The sequence below is a fragment of the Callithrix jacchus genome, chromosome 13 (assembly GCF_049354715.1).
Source record: "Callithrix jacchus isolate 240 chromosome 13, calJac240_pri, whole genome shotgun sequence".
NCBI classification, from domain to species: domain Eukaryota; kingdom Metazoa; phylum Chordata; class Mammalia; order Primates; family Cebidae; genus Callithrix; species Callithrix jacchus.
In genome coordinates this window covers 40,425,199-40,439,494 of record NC_133514.1, presented here as the reverse complement: position 1 = coordinate 40,439,494, position 14,296 = coordinate 40,425,199, and the positions used below count along the sequence as shown (strand labels likewise).

General features: G+C 35.2%; 1 protein-coding gene across 5 annotated transcripts in view; it reads right to left on the bottom strand.

Moving 5' to 3' along the window:
- LOC100399132 (disintegrin and metalloproteinase domain-containing protein 18) overlaps positions 1 to 14,296 on the bottom strand; it is a 134,290-nt gene that overhangs the window by 104,939 nt on the left and 15,055 nt on the right. For all 5 annotated transcript variants that reach the window (XM_054243875.2, XM_035270358.3, XM_054243877.2 and 2 more), the window contains exon 7: positions 6,138 to 6,203. In XM_054243875.2, the coding sequence (XP_054099850.2) occupies positions 6,138 to 6,203 (66 nt within the window). The remainder of the gene's footprint in view (positions 1 to 6,137; positions 6,204 to 14,296) is intronic.

Here is a 14,296-nt window from a genome sequence, read left to right as displayed (position 1 = left end):
ATGAAAAACAGCTATCCATGATAAAAATCTTGGAAAACAGGGAATATAAGGGAACCTTCTCAATATTACGAAGATCACCTACCAAAAACTAAGAGCTAATATGAAAATTAGAATGGTTAATCTGTAAGTTAGGAAAAAATTTAGAAATATATACATCAGTCTATTTAACACTGTACTTCAGAGTCAAGCTAGGACAATAAAAGAATAAAATGAAATAAAAGTAAAATAAATAGATAAAAATACATGTATACAGAAATAGCAAAAAAGGGGATAAAAATTGGAAAAGAAAAATTAAAATGTCATTATTCACAAGTAATATGATTGTGTACATAGAACAATAAAAAATCTACAAAAAATGAAACAATAATTAACAAGTAAATTAGGCAAAAATCACAAGATATAAGATGAATACATGAAACTCAACTATGTTTTTATAAACCAGAGCAAAAATACTTAAATGTTAAATTAAAAATACCATTTACTAGAGCATCACAAAATCATCAAATGCATAACAATAAAACTAATAAAGATGTCAAGAACACTATAGAACGCTGATGAAAGAAATTAACAAAAAATGTAAAGATGTGTGTGTGTGAGGAGGTTTTCCTTATTCATAGATCGAATGACTCAATATTATTAAGATCACAGTTCTTTCCAAAGTGAGCTAACCATTCAATGTAATTCCAAAATCCAAATTACAGAATTTTTGTAAAAATTTAGAGGGTGATTCTAAAATGGATTTAAATAAAAGGGACCCAGAATAGTCAAAACAATAATTAGGATTACTAAAAGGACAAAGCCAAATAAATTATATAACAATAAAGCTATAGTAATGAACACAGTGAATTATTAATTCAATAAAACAGAAATAGGGCAATGGAAGTGAGCAGTAACATAAGAAATAGGTCACACACAATTCTGCTACATAATTTTTTTAAATTGCTAACACAATTGAATGGAGTAAGAGATATTTTCCACAAGTGGAGATGAAGCAAAAGGTGCCTATATGGAAAAAAGACACTCTTTACTCCCTGCTCACAGCATACACATTCCTCAATTAGAAATATACTGTCATTTTTTTTCTTTTATTTATTTTTTCTTTTTTATTGCATTTTAGGTTTTGGGGTACATGTGGAGAACATGCAAGACAGTTGCATAGGTACACACATGGCAGTGTGTTTTGCTGCCTTCCTCCCACATTTGGCATTTCTCCCCAGGCTATCCCTCCCCAGCTCCCCCGCCTATGCCCCCCAATAGACCCCAGTGTTTAGTACTCCCTTCCCCGTGTCCATGTGTTCTCATTTTTTATCACCCGCCTATGAGTGAGAATACGTGGTATTTCATTTTCTGTTCTTGTGTCAGTTTGCTGAGAATGATGTTCTCCAGATACATCCATGTCCCTACAAATGACACGAACTCATCATTCTTGATTGCTGCATAATATTCCATGGTGTATATGTGCCACATTTTCCCAATCCAGTCTATCATCGATGGGCATTTGGGTTGGTTCCAGGTCTTTGCTATTGTAAACAGTGCTGCAATGAACATTCGTGTACATGTGTCCTTACAGTAGAACGATTTATAGTCCTTTGGGTATATACCCAGTAATGGGATTGCTGGGTCAAATGGAATTTCTATTTCTAAGGCCTTGAGGAATCACCACACTGTCTTCCACAATGGTTGAACTAACTTACACTCCCACCAACAGTGTAAAACTGTTCCTATTGGGCCGGGTGTGGTGGCTCAAACCTGTAATCCCAGCACTTTGGGAGGCCAAGGCGGGTGGATCACGAGGTCAAAAGATTGAGACCATCCTGGTCGACATGGTGAAACCCCGTCTCTATTAAAAATACAAAAAAATTAGCTGGGCATGGTGGCACGTGCCTGTAATCCCAGCTACTCAGGAGGCTGAGGCAGGAGAATTGCCTGAACCCAGGAGGCGGAGGTTGCGGTGAGCCGATATCGCACCATTGCACTCCAGCCTGGGTAATGAGCGAAATTTCGTCTCATAAAAAAAAAAAAAAAAAAGTGTTCCTATTTCTCCACATCCTCTCCAGCATCTGTTGTCTCCAGATTTTTTAATGATCGCCATTCTAACTGGCGTGAGATGGTATCTCAATGTGGTTTTGATTTGCATCTCTCTAATGACCAGTGATGATGAGCATTTTTTCATATGTTTGTTGGCCTCATGTATGTCTTCTTTTGTAAACTGTCTGTTCATATTCTTTGCCCATTTTTGAATGGGCTTGTTTGTTTTTTTCCTGTAAATCTGTTTGAGTTCTTTGTAAATTCTGGATATCAGCCCTTTGTCAGATGGGTACACTGCAAAAATTTTTTCCCATTCTTTTGGTTGCCGATTCACTCTAGTGACTGTTTCTTTTGCCGTGCAGAAGCTGCGGAGTTTCATTAGGTCCCATTTGTCTATTTTGGCTTTTGTTGCCAATGCTTTTGGTGTTTTGTTCATGAAGTCCTTGCCTACTCCTATGTCCTGAATGGTTTTGCCTAGATTTTCTTCTAGGGTTTTTATGGTGCCAGGTCTTATGTTTAAGTCTTTAATCCATCTGTAGTTAAACTTATTTTAAAGGGTGAAGAAAAAAACATAAAATAATATGGAAGTAAAATTATGTCCTTGGAATAAGAAAATATTTCTTAAATTGAAAACAAAAGAAATTTATGTCAAAAAACATACAATGGACTTAAATTAACTGTGATTCAGTGTGTAGGTCTATCAAAAGACATCATTAAATGAATATAAATATAAGACAGAGACTGGTAGAAAATACGGCTATCTGAAAAAGGCCTCATATTTGGAATACGTAAGGAATTCCCACAAAATAGTAAGAAAACTATTAAAATGGAGAACAGCTTATACATTTACTCTGAAAACTATCCAAATGGTAAACAATGGTATGAAAATATGCTCAACTTCAGTCATGTGTTAAATGCACCTAAAACCACAATATGATATCATTATATATCCACTAGAATGGCTGAGATTTTTTAAAGTTTATAAATTCTAATCATTTGTAATGGTATAGAACCCCTGGACCTTTCATACATTGCTGAAAGCACAGGAAATTATTATAACAACTTTTTACCTGTTTACCAATATTGTCTAAAGGTAACATACCAATCCCATGATATAACAATTTTGCTCATAGGCAGATACCAAATAAATTGTGTCTACCAGAAGACATGAACAAGATTGGTTATAATACTTTTATTCATAATGGCACCAAATTGTATTCTTCACAATAGTATACAAGAAATAAACTACTGTTATGGGGAAAAACAGGAGTAAATCTTGAAGACATTATAATCAACAAAATAACACAGATGCTGTAGAACAGATAATCTACAATTTACACTTTTGTATCTATCTAATTGTATTGTATTTATCTGATAAATATTAGCCATTCATCTAAATATCTATTCTATGAAGCCTTTCCTTAACAATTCCTGGCCAGGCACTGTGGCTCACACCTGTAATCCTAGCAATTTGGGAGGCTGAGGCAGGTGAATTACTACTAGGTCAGGAGTTCAAGACCAACCTGGCCAACATAGCGAAACCCTATCTCTACTAAAAATACAAAAAATTAGCTGGGTGTGGTGGTGTGCATTTGTTATCCCAGCTACTTGAGAGGCTGAGGCAGGAAAATCATGTGAACCTGGGAGATGGAGGTTGCAGTGAGCCAAGATCATGCCATGCACTCCAGCCTGGGCAACAGAGCAAAAGATGGTCTCAAAAAAAAAAAAAAGAAACAATTTCTACATCTTTCTCAATTTCATCCTGTAATTTTGTGCATGTATATATTTATATATATATATGCATATACAAAACATATTACATATATTCATATATAATGTATGTAGTGCATCATAATTATTTGATTACATATCTGTCTTTTCCATCAAAATGTGAATTCTTGAAAGTAGAATATCTAGTGATTAATCTGTGCTTTGCATTTAGTAAATACATAATGGTAATAATTTTAAAAATAAATATATATTTAAAACCAGAGGTGTATTTATTCAAAAACTATGCTAAAATATATCTTAAGAATAATAAACAAAAACCATAAATACTGCTATTATTGAAGTGAAATTTCTGTTAGAAATAAAGGTTTTGAAATGACGTGAAAGCAAAGAACTGAGTTAGTTGAAAATGTTGGATAAAAGGATGGGTCATTAGGGGTTAAAGTCAAAGAGATACTGACTGAGCCAGAGTGGAGGAAGCAAATAGTGTAAAACATTCTAGGTTAATTTGGGCTGTTATTCAGAATTGGGTTTAAAACATCACAATTGTTGATTTATCTAACACACCAAAACAAAATATCTTTATTTTAAAATATTAAGAAAATTTTTGGCCAGGCACGGTGGCACACGCCTGTAATCCAAGCACTTTGGGAAGCCCGGTGAGTGGATCACCTGAGGTCAGGAGTTCAAGACCAGCCTGGCCATCATGGTGAAACCCCATCTAATATCTACAACCATACAATCTTAGATAAACCCGACAAAAACAAGCAATGGGGAAAGGATTCCCTGTTCAACAAATGGTGCTGGGAAAACTGGCTAGCCATGTGCAGAAAGCAGAAACTGGACCCCTTCCTGACACCTTACACTAAAATTAACTCCAGATGGATTAAAGACTTAAACATAAGACCTGGCACCATAAAAACCCTAGAAGGAAATCTAGGCAAAACCATCCAGGACATAGGAGTAGGCAAGGACTTCATGAACAAAACACCAAGAGCATTGGCAACAAAAGCCAAAATAGACAAATGGGACCTAATGAAACTCCACAGCTTCTGCACAGCAAAAGAAACAGTCTCTAGAGTGAATCGGCAACCAACAGAATGGAAAAAAATTTTTGCAGTATACCCATCTGACAAAGGGCTGATATCCAGAATTTACAAAGAACTCAAACAGATTTACAGGAAAAAAACAAACAAGCCCATTCAAAAGTGGGCAAGGATATGAACAGAAACTTTATGAAAGAAGACATATATGAGGCCAACAATCATATGAAAAAATGCTCATCGTCACTGGTCATCAGAGAGATGCAAATCAAAACCACATTGAGATACCATCTCATGCCAGTTAGAATGGCGATCATTAAAAAATCTGGAGACAACAGATGCTGGAGAGGATGTGGAGAAAAAGGAACACTTTTACACTGTTGGTGGGAGTGTAAATTAGTTCAACCATTGTGGAAGACAGTGTGGCAATTCCTCAAGGCCTTAGAAATAGAAATTCCATTTGACCCAGCAATCCCATTACCAGGTATATATCCAAAGGACTATAAATCGTTCTACTGTAAGGACACATGCACACGAATGTTCATTGCAGCACTGTTTACAATAGCAAAGACCTGGAATCAACCCAAATGCCCTTTGACGATAGACTGGATTGGGAAAATGTGGCACATATACATCATGGAATATTATGCAGCAATCAGAAATGATGAATTCGTGTCATTTGTAGGGACATGGATGAATCTGGAGAACATGATTCTCAGCAAACTGACACGAACAGAAAATGAAACACCACATATTCTCACTCATAGGCGGGTGATGAAAAATGAGAACACATGGACACAGAGAGGGGAGTACTAAACACTGGGGTCTATTGGGGGGAAAAGGGGAGGGCCAGTGGGAGGGGGAGGTGGGAGGGATAGCCTGGGGAGAAATGCCAAATGTGGGTGAAGGGGAAAAAGCAAACAAACCACACTGCCATGTGTGTACCTATGCAACTGTATTGCATGCTCTGCACATGTACCCCAAAACCTAAAATGCAATACAACATAAAATAAAATAAATAAAATAAAATTTTTATGTCTTTAAAATTAAAACAAAACTTTCACTAACTTATAGAAAGAAAGATAAGTGAAAGAAAAAGGAAAGGAGGGAGGGAGGAAGGCAGAAAGGGAGGGTGAGAGGAAAAGGAAAAAAGGAAGGAAGGAAGGAAGAGAGCAAGGAAGGGAGGGAGGGGAACAAAAGAAAGGAATGAATGAAAGAGTTGTGGAGAAAAAAAGGGAAGACAGAGGGGAAGGGAGGAAAAGAGAGAGGGAGAAAATAGGGAGACAATGGAGGAAGGAAGGGAAAAGACAGGAAAGCAAGAAGGAAAATCTTACTTACCAAAGCTTTTTCCACTATAACATGTATTTCCAGATATTGGGGTAATAGTTTTGAAAGATTTTGTTTCTGGAAAACAACAACAGGGATTTATAAAATGTTAAAATTTATTGAATTTAAGAGAAAAAGATGACATGTAAAGACAGCAAAAAAAATGCATATAAAAACTTCATGAGGACTTAAATATAAAAATTAATTCCAATGTAGAAAATTTTACTTCAAAACATATTCCAAGCTTAAAATACTTCCAGTAAGCCTGCTAGAGTAATGTAGGGGTCTATGTAGTCTCTGTTAATGCTGAATGAGAAAAAAAGAGCATGAATATATAGATATACCTTCTGCTGTCTTCATCTGCTGACAAATGTATAATACCAGTTCACATTTGAACATTTTTCACTGACTGTCTTATGAAGGACTATAGCAACACTAACTGTGGCATACCAAAAATTGTCCATTCATGGAAATATTTGAGAAATCGTAGACTACACTGAAATTTAGATAAATATTGTACTTTATTAATAATAATTGATGATCTATGGGGTATGAGCACAATCAATGATTACTGCATTATATAAAATGGCTCACAAAGCTCATGCTCTGGAACTATTGAATTATTTATGATATTTTACATTCTGTTCTTTCCTGTGTATCCATATGATTATCACCTACAAATCATCCATTATTACCTCCTCATTTAACACTTTATTCATAATTTTACATGAGTTATATTTCTAACAAACTGAAGTACCATTTCACATATAGAAACTTCAGAGAAACTAAAATTTTTACTTTGCTCTAAGCATATTTATTGGTCACTAAATACAAGAGTAAAGAGGGTGTTGAATCTGCAATAGAATAGCCTGAGTTAAAATAAGTAAACAAGCAAAAAAATAAGCCAAACTATCATCTATCAAAACATATTTATTTATTTATTTATTTATCCATATATCCTCTTCTTGTGTATTCATGTATATATGCAATTTTATAAGAAAGGGGGCTCTCATTTTTTTCAACATTCTGAAATATAAAATAAAATAAAAAATAAAATAAAAGCTTTCTGTTATTGGTGGGCTTTTTTGTAATCATACTATTGTATTACCATACAACTTGTTGCTCAAACTGAAATAATGTGAAATGAGAAGACAGGGCACTAAAATAATCAAAATTATATAATTACTAAAATTGATATTTAATTACTAAAAATTTTAACTTTCTCAGCAGAAACCTTACAAATAAAAAGGGTTGACATTCATCTTTAGTCTCTTTAAAAAGAAAGACTCTGCCAAGAATTTTGTATCCAGCAAAACTAGGTTTTATAAATGAAGGACACATAAAGTCTTTTTTCAGAAAAGCAAATGCTAAGGGAATTTGTCACTAGATCAACCTTGCAAGAAATGCTAAAAGGAGTTGTACATCTTAAAACAAAATGTCAATATATACTAGAATAGGACCTCTTGAAAACATAAGATCTATAGGACCTATAAAACAGTAACACAATAAAGAATATAAAGTATCCAAGTGATAATCAGCATGACTGAAACAATATCTCACATCTCAATATTAATGTTGAATGTAAATGGTCTAAATATACCACTTAGAAGACACAGATTGGCAGAATTAATAAAAAAAATTATGAATTACAAATATCTGCTGTCTTCTAGAAACTCACATAACAAGTAAAGATTCTTACAGCCTGAAGGCAAGGGGTGGAAAAAACATTCCAGACAAATAGAAACCAAAGGCAAGCAGGAGGTGCTATTCTTACATCAGATAAAATAGACTTTTAAGCAAAAACAATTTTAAAAGACAAAAGGATGTTGATATGGTTTGACTGTGTCACCACCCAAATATTGTAATAATCCTCATCTGTCAAGGGTAGGGTCAGGTGGAGATAATTGGATCTCGGGGGCAGTTTCCCCATGCTGTTCGCATTGTAGTAAACAAGTCTCATGAGATCTGATGGTTTCATAAATGAGAGTTCTTTGCACAAGCTTTCTATGCCTGCTGCCTTGTAAGATGCCTCTTTGCTTTTCCTTCATCTTCTGCCATTACTGTGAGGCCTCCTCAGCCATGTGGAGCTGTGAATCCATTAAACCTCTTTCCTTTATAAATTACCAGGTCTCTCTCAGGATGTCTTTGTCAGCAGTGTGAGAACCAACTAATACAGATGTCATTATATAATGATAAAAGGATCAATTCAACAACAAAGTATTACAGTCCTAAATATATATGCACCTAACTTTGGTGCTCCCATGTTCATAAAACAATGACTATTTGACCTATGAAAAAAGCTAGACAGCAACACAATAATAGTGGGTGACTTCAACACTCCACTGACAGCACTAGACAGATTATCAAGGCAGAAAGTCAACAAGGAAACATAGGACTTAAACTGTACTCTAGAACAAATGGACCTAACAGATATTTACAAAATAGTCTACCCAAGAACTACATTCTTCTCATCAGCACATAGAACATTCTCTAAGACAGATAATATAATAGTCCACAAAATAAGTCTCAATAAATTTTTTAAAAATCAAAATTATATAAAGTAGCTTCTCTGAGAAGTAGCGTGAAACTAAAAACCAACTCCAAAAGGAACCCAGTGGCGTACTAAAAATTTACACGGTGGAGTAAAACTAAAAATCAACTCCAAAAGGAACTCTCAAAAGAATAGAAATATAAGGAAATTAAACGACCTGAATGATTTGGGGATTAACAATAAACTCAAGATGAAAATTCTCAAATTTTCAAAATGAATGATAATAGTAATACAAATTATCAAAACCACTGGGATACAGCAAATGCAGTGCTGTATATTGTATCCACCAAGTATTCTCTCATTATCCACCCCCTGCTCACCTCCTCACCCATTCAAACCTTTATTGTCTGTTATTCCACACTCTACATCCCTGTGTGCACAGCATTTCTATGCCATTTATAAGTAACTACATGCAGTGTTTATCTTTCTGTGTCTGACTTGTCTCATGTAAGATAAAGGCCTCCAGTTCATCTATGTTGCTGCCACTGACAGGATTTCATCCTTTCTACAATATAACTGTTGGCTATTTGTATGTGTTCTTTTAAGAAACTCTGTTCACCTGTTCAAGTGTCTTGTCCAATTGCAAGCAAAGGCTCTTTAGCTTGTTGCAGTGTTTGTTGTTATTGTTGCAGGTTTTTTGTTTGTTTGTTGTTTTTGCTTTTGTTGTATGTGCTTTTGAGGTTCTGTCTAAAAAAATCTTTGCTCAGACCTACGTCATGTAGTGTTTTCCTTGTGTTTTTCATCTAGTAATTTCATGGCTTAAGGTTTTATGTTTAAATTTGTAACACATTTTGATCTTTTTGTGTCAATTCAGAGATGGGAATTTACTTTCACTCTTTTGTGTGTGAATATTGTTTTCCCAGCACCATATTTTGAAGAGACTGTCCTTTCTCCATTTTGAGTTCTTGGCATCTGTGAGAAAAGAAAAAAAAGAAAGAAAGAAAGAAAAAGAAAAGAAGAAAGAAAGAGGAAGGAAGGAAAGAAAGAAAGAAAGAGAAAAAGATGGAAGAAAGGAAAAAAGAGAGAAGGAAGGAAGGAAGGAAGAATGGAGGGAGGAAGGGAGGGAGGGAGGGAGGGAAAGAAAGAAAGAAAAAGAAAGACCAGCTGTAAATGCATGGTTCTATTTCTGGACCCTCTAAGTTGCTTAATTGCTCTATATGTCTGTTTTAATTCCAATATCATGCTGTTTTAGTTACTGTAGCTTTATAGTATATATTGCTCTTTTTGCTCAAGATTGCTGTAGATATTTGAGGTGTTTTCTTGTTCCATATACATTTCAGGATTGACTTTTTTTCTTTTTCTATAAAGATTGGTATCAGAATTTTGACAGAAATTGCATTGACTATGTGTCTTTAAGAAATATGAACATATTAACAATATTAATTATTCCAATTCATAAACATTTCATATTTTCCCCCTTATTCTGTCTTCTTCAGTTTCTTTCATCAATGTTTTATAGTTTTCATTGTGAAGATCTTTAATCTTTTTATAAAAACTTACTAATGGTTATTTTATTTTTTATAGCTATTATATGTGGTATTTTTAAAAATACTTTATCAGATATGACACTATTGGCATACAGAAATACTACTGATTTTTTAATATGGAGCATGTTGCTTTTAATTTCCATGTATTAGTGCAGTTTCCAATGTTTCTCTTGTGACTAATTTCTAGTTTTATCTCATTATAGTTAGAAAAAAATATATGATATAATTTCAATTTTTAAAAACTTTGTTAAGACTTGTTTTGCATCCCAGAATATAAGTTATCCTGGAGAATGTTCCATATGCAGTTGAGAAACATGTGAATTCTGAAGTTGTTGAATCAGATCTCCTGTAAGTATCCATTGGTCTCTTTGATCTTAAGTGGAATTAAAATGTAACATTATTCATTGTTTTTTTTTTCTTTTTTTTTTTGAGAGGTAGTTTCGCTCTTGTTACCCAGGCTGGAGTGCAATGGCACGATCTTGGCTCACCGCAACCTCCGCCTCCTGGGTTCAGGCAATTCTCCTGCCTCAGCCTCCTGAGTAGCTGGGATTACAGGCACGCGCCACCATGCCCAGCTGATTTTTTGTATCTTTAGTAGAGACCGGGTTTCACCATGTTGACCTGGATGGTCTCGGTCTCTTGACCTCGTGATCCACCCGCCTCGGCCTCCCAAAGTGCTGGGATTACAGGCTTGAGCCACCACGCCCGGCCTATTCATTGATTTTAAACCTGCATGTTTTCTCCTCTTCTGAAAGTGAGGTGTTGAAATCCCCTATTATTGTATATGTAGCTATCTTTTCCTTTAAATCTATTAATGTTTGCTTTATATATCTAGGTGCTACAATATTGGGTGCAAATATATTTGTGATTGTTACATCCTTTTCTTGTATTGACCACTTCATCATTATATAATGTCCTTATTTGTCTGTTTTTACACTTCTTTCCCTTGGAGAATACTTTTATATAAGTATAGCTACTCCTAATTTCTTTTGCTTTTTATTTGCATGGAATATATACTTTTCAAATATTTACTTTCAGTCTATGTGTATACTTACAGTTGAAATGAGTCTTTGGAGACACCAAATAGTTGGGTCTTTTTTTTAGGGTTTCTTTTGTTTTTTTTTTTTACTTTTTCATTTCCAATTTTTATTTTAGATTGGGGGGTACAAGTTCAGGTTTGATAGTAATAATCTGTACATTATTTACATAGGTAATTTGCATTCTGTAGGGGTTTAATTTATAGATTATTTTGTCACCCAGGTAATAAGCATTGTACCCAGTAGGTCCCAACCCTACATACTCAAATAGACCCAATGTCTATTGTTCCCTTCTTTGTGTCTATGTGCACTTGATGTTTAGCTCCCACTTATCAGTGAGAACATGTGGTATTTGAGTTATTATTTCTGCATTACTTTGCTTTAAATAATGGCCTCCGAGTCCATTCATATTGCTACACAGAACATAATGTCAGTATTTTTGTCTGTGTAGTATTCCATGGTGTGTATGTACCAGATTTTCATTACACATTTCATCACTGATGGACACCTAGGTTGATTCTATGTCTTTGCTATTGTGAATAATACTATGATAACCATGGTGTACATCTGTTTTTATGGTAGAATGATTTATATTTTTTGGGTATATATCCAATAATAAATTTGCTGAGTCAAATAGTAGTTCTGCGTTCTCTGAGAAATTTCCAATCGGCTTTCCACAGTGGCTGAACTAATTTGCATTCCCATCAGCAGGGCACAAGTGTTCCCTTTTCTCCATAACCTCATGAGCATGTGGGTTTGTCATAAATGACTCGTGATTTTGAAGTATGTTCTTTCAATGCCTAGTCTGTTAAGCGTTCTTTACATAACAGGATATTGAATTTTATTGAAAGTCTTTTCTGCATCTGCTGAAATACTCATGTGGGATTTTGTTAACCTACTTCTGAATGAGATTCTGGTATGTTGTATCTTTGTTTTCATTGGTTTAAAAGAATTTCTTGACTTCTGAATTAATTTCATTATTTATCCAAAAGTCATTCCAGAGTAAGTTGCTCTATTTTCAGGTAATTGTATGGTTTTTATCGATCTTCTTGGTGTGAATTTCTATTTTTATTGTACTACATTCCAAAAAGTGTGGTCCTTATAATTTTCTTTAATTTATTGAGAATTACATTATGGTCAAACGTGGTTGATTTTAGAGTACATGCCATGTGTACATAAGAGGAATGACTTTTCTGTTGTTCTTGGGGTGTTGTACTTGGAGTGTTTTGTGGATGTATGTTAGGTCCATTTGGTCAAATGCTGAGTTTAGGTCCCAAATATTTTTGCTAGTTTTCTCCCTCAGTGTTCTGTCTAATGTTGTCAGTGGAATGTTGAAGTCTCCCACTGTTACTGTGCAGTTATTGATATCTCTTTGTAGGTCTCTAAGAACTTGCTTTATGAATCTGGGTGTGCCAATGTTAGGTGAAGATATATTTAGGATAATTAAGTCTTCTTTTTTTTTTTTTTGGTTTATATAAAATTTATTTCTAGTCAATTGACATTACAATAATTACTTGGAATTAATACACAATATTTCAAAAGTATTCCTCATTCACTCAAATTATGGACATATATGTATATATATATGGATACATTTTGTATTTATTTATTTATTTATTTATTTTTTTAATTTTTTATTGGATTATAGGTTTTGGGGTACATGAGCAGAGCATGCAAGACAGTTGCGTAGGTACACACATGGCAGTGTGCTTTGCTTTTCTTCTCCCCTTCACCCACATTTGGCATTTCTCCCCAGGCTATCCCTCCCCACGTCCCCCTCCCACTGGCCCTCCCCTTTTCCCCCCAGTAGACCCCAGTGTTTAGTACTCCCCTTTCTGTGTCCATGTGTTCTCATTTTTCATCACCCACCTATGAGTGAGAATATGCGGTGTTTCATTTTCTGTTCTTGTGTCAGTTTGCTGAGGATGATGTTTTCCAGATTCATCCATGTCCCTACAAACGACACGAACTCATCATTTCTGATTGCTGCATAATATTCCATGGTGTATATGTGCCACATTTTTCCAATCCAGTCTATTATCAATGGGCATTTGGGTTGATTCCAGGTCTTTGCTATTGTAAACAGTGCTGCAATGAACATTCGTGTACATGTGTCCTTATAGTAGAACGATTTATAGTCTTTTGGATATATACCCAGTAATGGGATTGCTGGGTCAAATGGAATTTCTATTTCTAAGGCCTTGAGGAATCGCCACACTGTCTTCCACAATGGTTGAACTAATTTACACTCCCACCAACAGTGTAAAAGTGTTCCTTTTTCTCCACATCCTCTCCAGCATCTGTTGTCTCCAGATTTTTTAATGATCGCCATTCTAACTGGCGTGAGATGGTATCTCAATGTGGTTTTGATTTGCATCTCTCTGATGACCAGTGACGATTAGCATTTTTTCATATGATTGTTGGCCTCATATATGTCTTCTTTCGTAAAGTATCTGTTCATATCCTTTGCCCACTTTTGAATGGGCTTGTTTGTTTTTTTCCTGTAAATCTGCTTGAGTTGTTTGTAAATTCTGGATATCAGCCCTTTGTCAGATGGGTAGACTGCGAAAATTTTTTCCCATTCTGTTGGTTGCCGATCCACTCTAGTGACTGTTTCTTTTGCCGTGCAGAAGCTGTGGAGTTTCATTAGGTCCCATTTGTCTATTTTGGCTTTTGTTGCCAATGCTCTTGGTGTTTTGTTCATGAAGTCCTTGCCTACTCCTATGTCCTGGATAGTTTTGCCTAGATTTCCTTCTAGGGTTTTTATGGTGCCAGGTCTTATGTTTAAGTCTTTAATCCATCTGGAGTTGATTTTAGTGTAAGGTGTCAAGAAGGGGTCCAGTTTCTGCTTTCTGCTCATGGCTAGCCAGTTTTCCCAACACCATTTGTTAAACATGGAATCCTTGCCCCATTGCTTGTTTTTGTCAGGTTTATCAAAGATTGTATAGTTGTATGTATGTTGTGTGGCCTCCGGTGCCTCTGTTTTGTTCCATTGGTCTATATGTCTGTTTTGGTACCAGTACCATGCTGTTTTGATTACTGTAGCCTTGTAGTATAGTTTGAAATCCGGTAGTGTGATGCCCCCCGCTGTGTTCT